Genomic DNA, 16,837 nt, shown 5'->3' with positions numbered 1-16,837 from the left:
ATACAGACGCGACCTCACAGCTCTCCGTCACATGGAGTGCAACATCTAAACCTTTCCCACAGAAACAATGATGCCTTTTATTGTGTCCGCTTAAAGCCCTTGGCCACATGGGCCCCTTGAGTTGGTTTGATAATTACAAACAGACAGCACAGTGTTAGAAAGTTTAGATGGTGCTTTGGTGGGCCAATATTTATTCAGGGGTGTGTACTTTGCTCATGCCCAAGAGATGCCCACTCACCCAGAGGCCCTGACTTGATTATCATATTCACCTGTCAAATTGAAGAAGTTGCTGTGATACTTCCAAAGTGTTCATATCAGCATACCATAGATGAGATTTTGTAAAAAAAAAAAAAGTAAAAATATTTTTTAATTGTTAAAGCCATTTCAATTAAATTAAATTCATTTCACGTTTATTTGTATAGCGATATTCGCTATACAAATCATTGCAAAGCAGCTTCACAGAAAATGAAAGTTTCAACATTACATAGGAGTAGCTAGTCAGTGGTGACTATGTCAGTGTAATGTTCATATGGCAGATATGTATAGAAATAAAATCATGCAGTTAGTTAATGACATGTATTCAAACAAATGGTGAACATTATTAACAGCAATGATTATATGTTGTGATTAAACTTATAGGAAAATTTGGTAGTTTTGCATGTTGGTTCATGGTTGTCGTCATCTAATGTCCTCGGAGGGGTTGGCATTTGCTCTTCTCAGGTGTTTGGTCATCTCAGATCTTCGTAATGGCTCGATCCAGACTGAAGCTTGTGTAATTCCTTTAGTTACCTTGGGATTCCCATCACGTGGCAGAAACAGAGAAGCAAATAAACAAAAATTAGCATAGATGCTGTTCAAACCAAGTAAAGAATGATAATGTGCATTTGATCAGATATAACTAGAGAACACGTTTATGAGATACATTATGTGAATGCTTGGCTAAAGAGATGTGTATTTAATTTAGATTTAAACTGAGAGAGTGTGTCTGAACCCTGAACGTTATCAGGAAAGCTATTCCAGAGTTTGCGAGCTGAATGCGAAAATGCTCTACCTCCTTTAGTGTACTTTGCTTTCCTAGATACTACCAAATGTCCAGAGTTTTGCGACCTTAGGGAGCGTGATGAATTGTAGCATGATAGAAGACTGGTTAGGTACGCAGGAGCTAAACCATTAAGGGCCTTAATGGGGTCATATGATGCTATTTTAAAGATGATTATTTTGTGTATTTGGTGCAACCGAATATGTTGACATGCTTTAATGTTCAGAAAACACATTATTTTTCAAATACTGTACATTATTGTAGGTCCTCTATGCCCCGCCTCTCTCAAACACGTAGTTTTCAACAAAGCCCCCTCCTTTGACAAGCGCAGTCTGCTCTGATTGGCCAGCTGACCCAGTGCATTGTGATTGGCCGAACACCACAAGCACGCGTCGGAAATGTAACGCCCCTTACCATAATCGCAAGCTTCAGCTTTCAAAGTAAATATCAAGACAGTTAATAATGTCCTTAGTTTTAGTCGCGTGACAGACACAGTGATGATGCAGTACACAAGCCGCGGTTAAGACAGCTGACGTGCTATGATTTCTGACAGGCAGTTCACTCTCCTGTGATGTGACCCTGTTCCCCTCACACACACACACACACGCACACACAACACATTACTCTGCGCTGCGTAAAACTCCGCATTTGAGCAGTCAATAGCAAATACTTAAACTGATAACAAAACACTTACAGTCGCTGATTCAGAAGCGCCAGATTGTCATAGCAAAGTCGGAATTGACCCTTTTTTTTTTTAGAAATAGCCTTTGTGCACCGCCAGCCTTGTACTCTTCTAGGTTCAAAAAAACTGTCGTCCATAAAATGTGTAGCGTCTAGACCACTCCAACACACAATATATATTGTGTTAGCTAGATTTCACAAATACTTTGTAACACCCCAGGACGCCGAACAAGACCCTGGTTTCATGGTAACCCGATACATTTACAACCTTGTGGAATGCGAGCCGGCTCTCAGCTGCTTTCTCCAGAAACAAGGGGTACAAATGCACAGGAGAAATTGACTGTTCTACTAATTAATTCATAGGAAAACCTTCTTTGAATGAACACCCATTTTCTTCATGCATCTACTTCCGGAAGGCCAAATAAAGTGATTTTGCTTTGCACTGAAACACACAGCGTCTCCCTGGCATGGCTGCATCAAAACTACTGCTGTTCCTGAAACCACGCCTTCTTTTTTGCGTGCACATCTGGGCGGCATTATGCTAATATTTCCACATAGTGACATAGACATGTGGGGGCATGTTAGAATGAACCGTTTTAGGTAGGCATGGTTGACTCTTAACTTTTATAAAGAATATCTCTTTGGATTTGAGACTTTAGTCTTTGCAACTTTATAGATCTTCTTTATGCACCAAGAGCTTGTAACATTTCAAAGAGAAAGGAAAACTTGAAATCGCATCATATGACCCCTTTAAGTAAGTAGTAATATTTTGTAACTGATACGGAACTTAATAGGTAGCCAGTGTAAAGATCACAAAATTGGGGTAATGTGATCATTTTTTCTTGACCTGGTAAGGACTCTAGCAGCTGCATTTTAGACTACCTGTAGCTTGTTTATTGAAGATACAGGACAACCACCTAGCAGTGCATTACAATAGTCCAGTCTAGAGGTCATGAATTCATGAACTAGCTTTTCTGCATCAGAAACAGGTAGCATGTTCCATAGCTTGGTGATGTTTCTAAGGTGGAAGAATGCTGTTTTTATAACAAGTGAAATATGATTTTCAAAAGATAAGTTGCTGTCGAATATAACACCCAAGTTTTTGACTGTAGAGGAAGTAACAGTACATCCCTCTAAATGCGAATTGTTATCTAAGAGATTCTGTGTACTGTTTTTTAATCCACTAAGTAATATCTAATATCTAAGTAATACCTGTCTTATCCAAATTTAATAGGAGAAAATTATTGGTCATTCAATCTTTTACATTTTTAACACACTCTGTTAGCTTAGATAATTTAGCCTGCCCTTGAATACCTGTATAGTTTTGTAATTGATCTATGAGTATGTTATGATCTTGTGTCGAATGCAATACTAAGATCAAGTAAAACTAGTAATGAGATGCAGCTTTGGTCTGACGCAAGAAGCAAGTAATTTGTAATTTTAACAAGTGCAGTTTCTGTGCTATGATGGGGCCTGAAACCTAACTGAAATTCTTTTTGAAATTTTTTGCAGGAAGGAGCACAATTGAGCAGACACACATTTTTCTGAAATTTTAGGCATAAACGGAAGATTTGAAATGGGTCCGTAATTTGTCAGTTCACTAGGATCTAGTTGTGGTTTCTTAATATGTGGCTTAATAACCGCCAGCTTGAAGGGTTTTTGGACGTGACCTAGATATATAACAATGATTTAATAATATTGAGAAGGGGTTCTTCTGCTACAGGTAACAACTCTTTCAGTAATTTAGTGGGTACAGGATCTAATAAACATGTTTGTTGGTTTAGATGCAGTGACAAGTTTATTTAGCTCTTTCTGTTCTATAGTTGTAAAGCACTGCAATTTTTCTTTGGGTACGATGAATAAAGCTGAATTACAAGACGCTGTTGATTCTACATTTGTTATTGTATTTCTGATGCTATCTATTTTATCAGTGAAGAAGTTTATAAAGTCATTACTAACTGCTCATGTAAGTCACTACTAAATTGCTCACCTAAGTGGCTTCATCAGTTGTAGGATGTCCCAGACATCTGGCATTAAACCTCACTGCTAGTCTCACAGCTTATTCTGTCCAATAACTGCCTTCTTAGATAGGAAGAGACCATCTGACACATAAAGTGACCATTCAAAGTGAGTTTTCAGATTATGACACAGCAGTCTAAAATTGTACCAAATAAATAAAATACCTAGAAATAAATAAATAAATACCTAGAGCTAAATAAATAGCTAAAACATGCATATGTACAAAAACACATTATATATAAATATAAATATGGAGTAATATATTTATCATAATAATAATACATTTAATTCCAGGTAAAAATATGTATATATATCTACATAAATAGAACTTTTACATACCAATCACAAAAATATTACAAATAGAAGAACAAACAAACAAATAAGGGGGTGTTTGCTGTATAGTGGCTTCAGCTATATGTTCATCTTAATTTCCAAATAATAATAATAATAATAAAATGTATTAAATGTATTAAATTGCTATGAGATACATAGTTTTTTTAGAAGAGCTTGATTCCCATAATTGTCTTTTTTCCCCCAAGTCTCTAATATGGGTAGCATTCTTTGTAGTATTACTATGTAGGATGTAGTATTTGAGGACTCCAATGTTCAAGCAAAGAGCAAATGCTTGTATTTGTTTTTTGCATATTTTATGAAGACTTATATGACACCTCTAAGACTGCACTTATATTCTTATCATTTGGTATTGGATGGTATCCATAAAGTTATAGAACCCTGTCCTATTGATATGTGATAAAGAGTGCACACAGATGGCCATTAAAATGTTTCATACAGATTTTATTTGACGTCAGAGAGGAAGAGACAGAGAATGAATGAGCAGAGAAAGAGAGAGAAAGATCCAGGTCGCCAAAGCTATCAGCTGGGACTAAAATTCATCAGCCAGAAAACAAACTGGGCCACACATCCCTCTCTGGGTGGTCTGGCTCCACTGCACTCATAGAATGAGCTCTGACTCTCTTCCAGCGGATGCAACTGCAAATCCTGCCAGGGACCATGGGTTTATAGCTACACCCCTCCAGCTCCTGACGCTCGCGCTATGACAGAAAAATCCTCTGGCTAATGACATACAGGCCTGGACCTGGAGGGGGAGAAAGGGTTAAAGCAAGCCAATTGAGCGAATAATAAGTTCAATTTAGGAGATTGGAGGGCTGGTGTGGAATGAAAACCAGAGGACACCACTGCAAGAAGGGAACCATGGAAAGGAGGGAAGCCTGGCAGGTGGCCAGAGAGAGGACCTTAGAGAGTTCAGTGGTGGCTTTAGTGCCAAGGGCTACGTGTGGTTAAGGGACTGATGAGGTTTCACATAATTAAAGCAATTCTTATCTTTGCACAGAATAATAAATGATAACAAAACTTGTCATATATGCTGAGGCAATTCAGTGGATTTAATGCCAGTGAAAGTTTATCACTTGTATGTAAATGTACATTTCATAACCCACAATAAGCCCAAAAGAGCACACAATGAATGCAAAAAAAGCCTCTAGCAATCAGGTTGTAAAATGCAATAAGGTGTGGAATTATTGGTGCAGGAAACTTTTCCTCAGTGTAGTTCTTGTTTATTGTCTTGAAATGAAAGTCAGGTTGGTTTCAGTTGGGACGAAATTAATATTTTGAATAATGTCTGATTCTAAGGAATTTACTTATGCAAGTCTGATTTATAGAGACACTTCGGATAGACATTGAAGCAATATTCTGGAATATTACTCACTAGATTGCAGTATCAAGTGATTTATTTATTCAAATTTTCCTAAATGGATAAGCATGAAATGCTACATTGTCATTTCCAGTAACATTTTTCCTATTATGGTTTGATTGCTTTAATGTACAAGTGAAACTGTATTTTGTTTCTTTCCACTTATTTGTCTCCAATTCTAATCCCTCTGCTCAATACAACATAGCATTGTGCATTAGTCACAGCTTTCTTTTAACTTCTGTACTGTAATGTGAACGAAGGATAAAGCAATTTACCCTGCGGACCACCCAGTTTAGTCAACAGTCTGCAGGTAGAACAAACCCACACGCAATAGTTCCATTTCCTTGAATGCACTTTATTTAAACAACAGCATTTGAAAAAAAAAAAAACTTTGTCATACAAACAAAGCCAAATGATGCACATAAGTTAATTATCACTTAGTGATAATGACAATGCATTCGATTGACAAGGAAATTAGAAGTGGCAATCCTGATTCACATTGTAGGCGTTCATGAGTATGAAAACGATGAAAATTATGAGATCATCTAATTTTGTCATCTCCGAAGCAAAGAACTGGAGCATTGTGCTTAGTTCAGAGGCACTGTATGATAAACTAAAGCATTAGCAAGATGAATAAAAACATCCTTCCTCAGAAATCCATGGGGTATTGAAAATAATTATGATCCTTTTATTTATTTATTTTTTGGTTAAGGACATACTTGTGTATCTGTAAATTTCATATCTATGTGATAAATTATAAAGTTCAGGTCGTCCAAATCTAATTGTCTAAATAATGTATGCAAAAATAAGAAAGTGGCCTTGGAGGCCTTCAGCTTTTCCATTCAAATCCTTTGAAAGTCAATGTAATGTTATAGTGGCTCTGTAGATGACCAGATACCAAACAAATGGCTAAACTAAAGAGTCAAACCAAGCCTTTGCCTTAACCACAACACTTCTCAGACATGCAACTCCGGGAGTCTGCTGCCTCTCAAGGAACTAGCCTCTTCACAAGGAGACATGATCACTTCCACTTAACCTCGACACCACAGCATGGGAGAGAACGATTACTTTCCCGCCTGGTGAACGAGAAAATGAGGGAACAGAGAGGATGGTACAGAGAGCTGAAAAGAAAGAATGAAAATGAAAGACATGGATAATTGGGCAGTGACCTTGACCTAGTGCTCATCAGGGACTCTTGGAATCTTCTTTGTTTCTCCTCGGCGTCACACTTGCCACTAACTCTGACAAAGACAGAGAGGAGGAGGTGATGGAGGAGAAAAAGTGCGTGGTTGCTCGCACCTGCTGAGTGGTAAGCCACCCCCATGGTAGGTTCAACACCAGTCTAGGACACACAGACACATGCGTGCACATGCTTTCATCATTTATGAGGATAATTTGGGAGGTGTATAGGGACGGACTCATCAGAAGTGCTTGTCTCCAGCTGATCTAGACTCGGCAGGGTGGCAGGATTTGGAGAAGATGTTCAGAGTGTAGCGAAAGGGGCGGTTCAGGCCTCCAAAATTGGCAAATGATTGACAGGCTTAAGTAAGGTGTAGATCAAGCAATCAATCACTACCGTGTTATTAAAGACCTTTTGCAAAACCTGCAGGTATCCAAGATTTCAGTGTAGATTGTGTGATGTGTAGATTGTGATTCAATAGCTCTTTCCATTATCAAATGCAACTTATGATAAGCAACTTCTAACATTTGTTCCATTTAAGATACAAAGACAAAGTGTTTTTGACCACTTAGAGAGAATGACGATACGTAAATGTAACTAACATAAAAGGTTTTTAATGACTAGTAAGATGTTGAAATAACCTGAGAGACTGTAGACAGTTGTCGGTGAACATGAAGAAAAATCACATAATCACAGATTTTTAAGGTTGTTGACAGTAATTTTAAATTTTTAGGGGGCCTACAATCAAAGACAGGGAGGTACATAAGTTCTGTATAGTCACCTATGATTGATTTTAAAGTTCAGATTTGGGTAAATGCAGACCAGGTAACAATCAAACAAACAGAAAGAGTGAAATTAAAATGAGCCAAAGATGCAGATAGGGGAATAGGACAGAAAATGGTTAGAAGTTCAATCTCTCTGAAGAGGTGAGCAGCAGAGAAGCACAACATAGTCAAAGGTTGCCTAAGTGTTATTATATAACAGTATTAACCTATAACAGTTATAGGTATAACACACATCAGGCTCTTTTGCCACCAACACATTTCCATGTGAATTCACATAATTCCTGCACATCTTATTAGAGAGCTCTAGTCCTTGATGCCTTAGTCTGGTCTTTACTTGAAAATTTGTGAGAAATGCAGCATGGCCACAGTGAAATCATAACCAGGGACAAATGATCAATGTACTAGAGAACGACTTCTTAAGGTTATATACTTACAATTCAACCTCACAGACATCAGAGTGAGAAGCTTATCCTTGTGATTGGAATGCCATCTAAGCTTCTGAGAAAAATACAGTATGTGTATCCCCATTTTTAACTAATGTTCTGCTGGAATACATTAGTCATAGGCATGTACAGGTGTGGACACTGTGCCTATGTGAAAGAGTCAGGATGCTCAAAGTAATTGCAAGAACCACATCAGCATTTTGCACATTAATGATTCTAAACAAAACATTTCCATTTGTAATAACAAAACATGGACATAGACCACAATTATCACTTGTTTGAAACAAGATAGTTTAAGGGTTAGGATAAGGTTAACAACAATATTTTGTCTATTATCTGTGAAAGAGCAAGTAGCAGCTGATTCTCAAAAACAAATCAGAACCCTTGATACAAGTGTTGCCACGATGTCATTGATAATTTTTAAACAGGTGGCCATGTTGCCTCAGGTTACGCTGATCAAAGTTTTAATCCAAATGCTTGCCGAGTTCTGATTGGCTCAAAAGAAGGATTGTCATCTTATGCACAAAAAGATCATATAAATTCCACTGATTCCTCTTATTTCTATTGTTTTAATATTCAACATCTCATCTGCCAAGTGCTGTTCTCTTTGGAAAAGTACATAATGCTGATAGAATTGGCAGTATATATCACATGATTCACTCAGTAACTTCAGTAACTGCTTCCAATTCATTCCTCTCTGTTTTGGCAGTTTCTTTCTTTCACAACGTGTCTCTCATTACCAAAACATCTGCTGCAAGCCAAAAGCTGATATTAGACCATGAAAATAGAACTAAAAATAACAGCAAGAACAACCATAACAACAATAATACCAATAACAACAATAATAATTGAGGGTGAAGATAGCAATAAATAGTGCTGTGGAGTTGGGTGTGGGTAAGTGAGGTCAAATCAGGACATTGTGGGCATCAGTCAGGAAAAGAGAAAGCTGTGGGAGGTGACGGAAGAGAGAAGAACTACCGCACTTCCACACAAGCGCAGTTGCTGGAAATGGTTTGCTCTTCTCCACTAGGCCAGAGGCAGATGCAGTTAGACTGCACCCTCACCGTTGTCCTTCTGCCCATAGTAGTCAGTCCTCCTGCCAATTATGTTTTATTCTCACTGTCTTTTAAATGTAGAGAGAGCAAAACTGGAATGAAACCTACGGTCTAAACATATCTGTATAAAGCAAACCTTCAACCACTGGACAGGAGTGACTGATTGCACAGTCTGTATTGGGTGTGCATGGGTGGTGGGGGTAAAAGTGATTTCTTGAACTGTGTGGGACTGCTCGGAATGACGGTTGTGGCTGGTTGTGGGAAGGATGGCATAGTCTTCAAAAGCGCCACTGGGCTAACTGTGGACCTTTCAGCACACCACATGTGTTTATAGTAGGGATCCTGGGCTTGGCTGATGTGTACACCCAAGATCTCATCTGTACCTCTAACCCAACCGACCGCTTTAGCAGTCGAGCACGGCCCTCAGTTGGCGACTGCCAGAATGCCCCATCATGGAGGGGAAGATGAGGACAGCCATAGCCGCCCACTAGGCTCCCTGATCGGACAGGAGTGATGTTGTTGGTGTCCTATAGGAGATCATTGGCTCATCTAAAGCACTGTCCCTGCCATTTTAACCCTGTAGAGATAAAGAGGGGGCATGGATAGTGGTATTTTGCGAGAGACCCCCTGCTCTCAGATTAGAAATGAAACACAAATACTGGCCTTCTTGACATTATTATCATGCAAGTTTGAATGCTTGTGACATCTTGGGGTTGAGGCAGCTATCTTGCCTTAATTTGATGATTTACATCTAGAAAATAAATGCTTCCCAGCCAAACAAATTATTTCCTTGTAGTATGCCGTAGGGATTGCTTCCGTACCATGCCACCCCTGTAAGTAACTTGTGAGGTATGAGGCCAGGAGTAGATCACAACTGATTTTTCTACACCAAAACTTAATCAAAATGCAGATCTTGTCTGGTTTGGTTTGCCTTTTACGGGTCCTCAGAGGACACTGTGTCTTTGTTAGAAAGTTTCTAAGCTATCCGCAACACTCTCTCATCCACTACAGAATAGTTGTAAGTGCTCACTCCTTGCCTTTCCCCACCTACAGTATAGTCTTTGTTGAGACCGTTTTATCTCTGATATTCTGCCTGATCTCGGGGACTTGGGGATGAACCACATGGAGGCAGGGAGCTGGGTCTGGCTGATCCCAGGGGCAGGCCTTTGTCTTTATTCTCATCCTGGCCTGAAGAAACAGCTGGAGTTGGGATAGAGTTGGCTGCTCTGGCTGGTGTGCTTTCATGCCCACTGTAGATCTCTTCGTGGCCATCTTCACTGGATTCCGCATCCTCTGAACTGGAGAGCAGCTCCTCATCATGATATTCAGCTACGTCTACACCGCCGCCCTCAGATCCGAGCTCCTTTAGTCGGCCATGATGCTTCACATGATAACGCTGATTCTGGAAGAACTTAATAATGGTGTGTTTGGGCAGATCTAATTGGGCTGAAAGGGTGTGGATTGCTTCCTGGTCAGGGTAGAGGCCCACATCTTGGATAAAGCTCTGTAAGATGCCTAGAGCCTCCAGAGAGATCTTGGTGCGTGAGCGAGGTTTTTTTGTGATGTTGCAATCCCCTCCGCTGTTGCCTGAACATGCATTAGCCTGAGGGTTCTCTTCGGCTCCAGAACTGGGAACAGGTTCTTCTCGGATGGGAGAGTGGTCCTTCAGTGGCTGCATGGGCTGTCTGTGAAGTGCCTGGTAAGAAAGTTGAAAAGTTATTAGTTGGGCCAGAGTGATCTCTTCCTAAACTTATAAACAAGTGTCAGCAGTATGGAATAATTGAAAAACTGCTTAAAAGTTAAAAGTGTCTTTTCAATTAATGTCTCTTGGAGCTAATGTCCTCTATGCACTTGAGTATGTGATCAACTCACATAAAAATCCAACCAGACTGCTCCAGGCTATGATTGTTTAACTATGTATATTGTACACATAATTCCACAAGATTAAATATCTTGTCATTGCATCATGGTTTGAGACCATCAAGGCAACTAACAGCATCTGAGTTGACAGATCAACCACATGAAATTCAACAGAGGAAGAAGCTGAACAAATACACACCAAAACCAAAATAAATACATCAAAAGAATCTGTTATGAAGAGATATGTTTTGAAACAACCATTTGAAGTATAGTGGCAAGTTGGTTTCATCTGTCATTTTGACAGGGATAAATTCCATCCCTGTTAGCACAGACTAGTGACTGCTAAATTTAACAGTAAAAGTAATGCAAAAACACAGACAGCAAGAAATTACACTTTTGACTTTGACATGAGATGTGAGATAGTTTTCATATGCTATTGTCTTATACAAAAACAGTATAATCATTAGCATTTTCCAACAAGTTAGCAGAGTAACAGAGCTACATTATTGTTTTTTTACAGAGGTTCTCAGACCCTCCATATGTTTCTCAATAAATCTGCCATTTTTTTCTACCGTGGGCGCCAAAACAGGAATAAGGGGAAGGAGTGAAGGGGGATTGGGGGACAGAGTATAAAATAGTGGTAAAATAGGATTAGAAGTAAATATAAGATATTTAGTAAGAGTGAAAAATATGTATCTAGAAAGCTTTGATACAAAAGAAGGTGCAGTGTGTCACAGCTGAGCTATCGAAGTCTGTGGCGCTGTCCCGCTGAGTTTATGACCAGGGTGGGGTGCCCAGTGCCTCCACACTGGAATGCTAAGCTATAAATCTGCGGTGCATTAAAATTAAAGGACCTACATAAAGATAATAGTCATGCGCCTCTATCTCTCTGTCTCTCTCCTGCTCTCTCTCTATTCCCTAAATAATAACAGGGTATTTTTTAAATAATATTGAGGGCAGGCCAGACCATGAAATTGCTCCGATTTCACTTGTGGGGGCTGTTTTGAGCTGGCGCTTTACAGGAAGTGTGTAGGTTTATTCTTTTTCTTCTCTATTTCTCCATAATGTATTACTTTCCATGTCTCAGAGAAACAAACAGAGGCCACAAGAAAGGACGAGAAAAAGAAATGTCAAAGACGTTTGAAGATGGTGAATAACTAGATTGACCACAAGGCATAACAGTGCAAAATATCTGTTAGCTTAGCTAAAGAGACCACACACACATTCACAAACCCATTCATCCTGTATATGTTTTCTTGTTGTGTATATTATTTTATGAAATTCTGGAAATAATTGAGGTACGTTCCAAAGACATATATAGAGTACATTCCAAAATGCACACCACAAACATTAAATAATGACTTTGCACACTTACGGTACATACCATTGTTTTGGCATCCTATCAGATATTTTCAAATTCAGAGATGGAGTGAGTCTTCCAAAAGCCCATTCAGAGTAAAGATTCTAAGATGCCTGTTCCTGTGCTCTAATGGTTGATGTTAATGAAGAGCTTTTCTGCCAAGCCAGAGGAGTGACTCCATTTCAAAACCCTGCTTTAGCTATAAAGCCAACCTCCGATTTCCTCCACCATCCAATTCATTCACCTACTCAGTTCTTAAACAACATATTCTCAACCACAAGAGACACATTTGGACACAGGGCCATTTTTCCCTGCACACTTTACTTTTTTCAAAATTCATCTCCATCGTTTCTTTTCTAATTCCAAGCTGGGACGGGTCTGTGAGTTCACTGAATTAAGAAAAAGTATATTTTTCCCCCCTTTAAACACAAATTAAGGCAAATTATGGTGAAGAAGTATAAAAGAATTATAGAACATAAAAAATTCAGTTGATTCTTAATGAGGATCGGCCCTCATGGGGATGGAGGCAGGATTAAAAGGGACTGTTGCCACTGGAGACGCCATTAACAGGCAGATAAATATGTAATGATGAGAAAGACACTTTTCTGTTGGTTTGCTTATGCATGACTTCACCTTCTCCAATTATTATGTGCATCATAATTTTTCTTCACCACATTGCAATACCTCAGGAATGGGTGAGTCATGTACATGCATGTGTGTGTGTTTTGATATTTTTGGGGGAATATGTAGAGTTTAGGAAATCCACAAAATTAAAAGAAATGTACTCATGCATTACTCACTATTCCTAGTATGCAAGTCTGTTACTGCCTCAGAGAAAAAAATAATAATAATCATTTAATTTGATCTCAAAATTGACAATTTTTTTTAGCAAATGTGACATCTCCCAATGTAACTTTAAATTGCACAATTGTGACTTTATCTTATTCCTCCTACGCCAGCACTCAATCAGGGTCCCAATCCACATGGCAGGGTCTAGAGGGCACTCCAGTGCACACTGCAGCATCCAATTTCACAAAAACAAAGGCGAAATTATTCATAAGAAATGTCTTGCCAAATGAGCAAAGGGAGGCACTTAAGACCATACACATGCACTGCAGAAACAGCGTGAAGACGATGTGGGACCAGGTCAGCCATCTACATGTAGAGTGTGTTAGTGTGAGTGTATCCCTAAGGTGGGGCGAGCTGCACCCAGGGGCTCACATGGACCTGTCATGGAGTGCTTAAAAAACGAATTTGAAATGGCAATAATTTATTTTATTTTTTTACAAAAATCTAATATTCTCTATAAAACTTTAGAACAATATTTATGTTCATTATTTATGCTCTATACAAATAAATATAAATTGAATGTCTTCTCCTCAGGTCAAAATCTATTCTAAATGGGTAATGACAAGAGCACACAAATCACATGTTTTATTTTGTTTGACACGTCAATGTTACAGAATTTCATGGTTAAAACCAGAGGAGGACTTGTTCTGGATTATTGAGTGATGTTTGATGATCTTATAAGGGTTAAGTAAATACATCAGTTAATTCTGTTGGTCACACTGAGGTGGTATCTGCTAAATAAACCGCATACATGTATGTGCCGCATGTGTGTTTATTCATTAACATGTTCATGTCTGCATAAGCAGCTGGGACGCATGTACTGTGGTGGCAGGCAGGCTGGAACCGAGGGGACTGCTGGGTATTTTGTTATGAGGAGGGACCCTCATTACTACTACGTCTACTACTACAAAAAAAAAAAAAAAAAAAGAACGCAGGACACTAATTCTGAATCTACATTCACTGTCAATAAAAGTCTCAAAAAGCAACAAAATATTGCATCACATAAAAAACAAAATTAAAAGAAAATGTTATATCATATGTATATTATAATGTTATATTTTAATATTACATTAATATTTTTTTCAAATAAAGATAACAGTATGAATATAAATACAACAATATGTGCTCTGTATGATATATACAGTACATAATACAAATAAATAAATAAATAAATAAATATATAAATAATAGAAAAAATGCCTGGTACAGATACTTTTAGCAACATTGTGCTTTAGTAAATGCACTGACTATCCTCAACATATTTTATGATCAATATTGCGCAAGAGTTCATGGTCAAAGCTGTGTGGAGTTACTAAAGAGACTTACTGTAGTGAAATCCCTTGAGTCATTACGCGTGTGTGTATGTGCATATATGTGTGTCTGTGTGTGTGTGTTCCTTCTCTTCCCGTAATTATTAATATCAGGGCTGTGGTAGCACTGTCTGTCAGGGTGTGTCCTAATGGGGCATTTCCTTCTGCGCCCAAAACACATAAATGAGTATATTTACACACACACATGCTGCCAACAGACTGTTTATTCCACTGACATAAAAGAGAAAGCGAGCAAGAGAGAAGGAGATGTAATGGGCTAAGACAGTAACAGAAAGCCATTCTGTCTCCATTTGTTAGTACTTAATCTTAAAACGGCTGCTCAACTTAAGTTAATAAATGTTAATAAACAGCTATCATTGTGAGTGAATTAAACCACAATGCTTTACTGGCAGGGTGAGAAAGAAGAGTAGGTTAAAAGAAGGTGGAAAGCATTGCTCCAAGTGTTTGTAGATTTATGTGTATGCCGTTTGTGTGTGCAAGTATTTACATATAAGTATTCATGTGTAGAATGTGTGTGCGTACTGTGTATGAATGCATGTCTATGTTAATACTGGTAAAGTGTTTGTCCACAGTCTTCACTATAATGACCCTGGCTAGCATAGGGGAAAGTCCATTTAATCAGTAGCATGTTATTTGAAATTCTCTGTGTGTGTGTGTGTGTGTGTATGTGTGTGTGAGAGAGAGAGAGAGAGATTAAAGAGGTTGGGGTGTGCTGGGTTATTAGATGTTGGCAGGAATGCTGCATGAATAATGCTGATATTAAACCTGAAGCCTCAAAGAAGTGTACACAGTGAACACATTTATATGATCTAAAGAGAATTACTGTATGCTTAAAACATTTAAGCAGAACTCAAAATTGTTCTTTCCTCTTTCCTTTAAGTCTTTTTCAAATTATAAATTTTTACTTTTAATGTTATTCAAGGTTTCTTGTACAAAAACACCCTCTCTCTTAGAATTAAACAGACCTTTTTTAATGGACAAAAACAGAAATAGAAATAAGTAAATTACATTTTACTGGACCATTCTTGATCGGAGTCAACCTTCTTTGTGTTTAACAGGGCCTTTTTTAATGCTGTGCTTTTAAAGGGATAGTTCACTCAAAAATGTAAATCCTGCCGTCATTTACTCACCCTCCACTTGTTACAAACCTGTACAAGCTTTTTTCTTCTGTTGAATACAAAAGAAGATATTTTGAAGAATGTTGGTGAGCAAACAGTTGACTGTAGCCATTGACTTCCATAGTATTTTTTTTTCTATATTATGGATGTCAATGGCTTCCGCCAACATTCTTCAAAATATCTTATTTTGTATTCAACAGAAGAAAAAAGCTTGTACAGGTTTGGAACAACTTGAGGAACAAACTCTATGCAAATCCTGCTTGACACTTTGTTAGAATCATAAAAATATGCAGAAAAGTGAATTTTCTGAACACTGTTTTTGACATAAATGTGGGCATATAAATTGTGTTCATTTATTTATCTGCCTGACAACAGAAAGTTATAGAAGGTAAAAACAAACATTTAATAATTGGTCTTTCTGGAGTGGGAGGAATCAAGGAACATTTAATTTCTCATAATATGACCATCATGCAGTTCAAATGTCACATTAAATTGCTTTCTTTTGCCACACATTTTTGTATGCAATATGTAAGTATGCATTTAGATTTTTCATAAAGTCACCTGAGGGTCAGTGGGCAAGTGTAGTACAGTGTGCAGCCGTTCACTGTGGTGATGGCGGGACTCTTCCTCATACACCAGATCCCTGTCCGCTTGTGGAAGGCTCAGAAACCTCCGGATAGTACACAGGTTCTCCCAGAGAGTCCTGTTCTCCGGACTGGGACTCTCTTTCCAGCGAAGCAGTTCGCACAGCCATCCCTTGTAGAAGGGACAAGGTTTCATTACACATTTTGTTTTGCTGAAGGAATTTTTCCAAAAATAACACTAAATAGTAACAATATATGCCTTGCCTTCTTAGTTCATTACCCACTAAAGTGCCACTATAGAGACTAACTTCCGTTTTTGGGGCATTTATGTCTCTTTAACAGGTGGACATGATCGGCAGAATGGGATGTGAAGCAACTCACCCCTTGTCCATGTTTATTTTATGACTGTAAAGTTTACTTTACATTAAACAACTACCACCACAAAGAATCACAAGTGCAGCGAGGGAGCTGAGAGTGTGTGAAAGAGAGAGTTAAATGGTGGGAGATTAGGAAGATTTGATTATCTCTGCTAGACTAGGCCAGTCTTTGACACCAGCTGTTGTGTGCAGCCAACCACTTCCAGCACACATTGTTAATGACCTGAGCATCTCTCTCTCTCTTTCCTTCTCCCTCAGCTCCTCCTGGCCAGCTGCAGCAGATGGGCGCGTTCAGCCATGACCCCCCACCACCCGACCCCAGACCTGTGAGACCTAACCGCATCTGTCACACACACACACACACACACACACACACACACACACACACACACACACACACACCCACAGAGGCTCTTTGCACACACCTCACACACACACAAACATG

General features: G+C 38.7%; 1 protein-coding gene across 1 annotated transcript in view; it reads right to left on the bottom strand.

The window, feature by feature from the left end:
• Positions 1-7,259: 7,259 nt before the first annotated feature.
• satb2 (SATB homeobox 2) overlaps positions 7,260-16,837 on the bottom strand; it is a 41,145-nt gene continuing 31,567 nt past the window's right edge. Inside the window, exons 12-13 of the mRNA XM_016286420.1 lie at positions 15,993-16,187; positions 7,260-10,609 (exon numbers count right to left, since the gene is read on the bottom strand). Of these exons, the coding sequence (XP_016141906.1) occupies positions 9,989-10,609; positions 15,993-16,187 (816 nt within the window). The 3' untranslated portion in view covers positions 7,260-9,988. The remainder of the gene's footprint in view (positions 10,610-15,992; positions 16,188-16,837) is intronic.

The sequence above is a fragment of the Sinocyclocheilus grahami genome, unplaced genomic scaffold (genome assembly GCF_001515645.1).
Source record: "Sinocyclocheilus grahami isolate Dianchi unplaced genomic scaffold, SAMN03320097.WGS_v1.1 scaffold209.1, whole genome shotgun sequence".
Lineage (NCBI taxonomy): Eukaryota > Metazoa > Chordata > Actinopteri > Cypriniformes > Cyprinidae > Sinocyclocheilus > Sinocyclocheilus grahami.
Note: the sequence above shows the minus strand (reverse complement) of the source record. Positions and strands in the feature narration are given on the sequence as shown.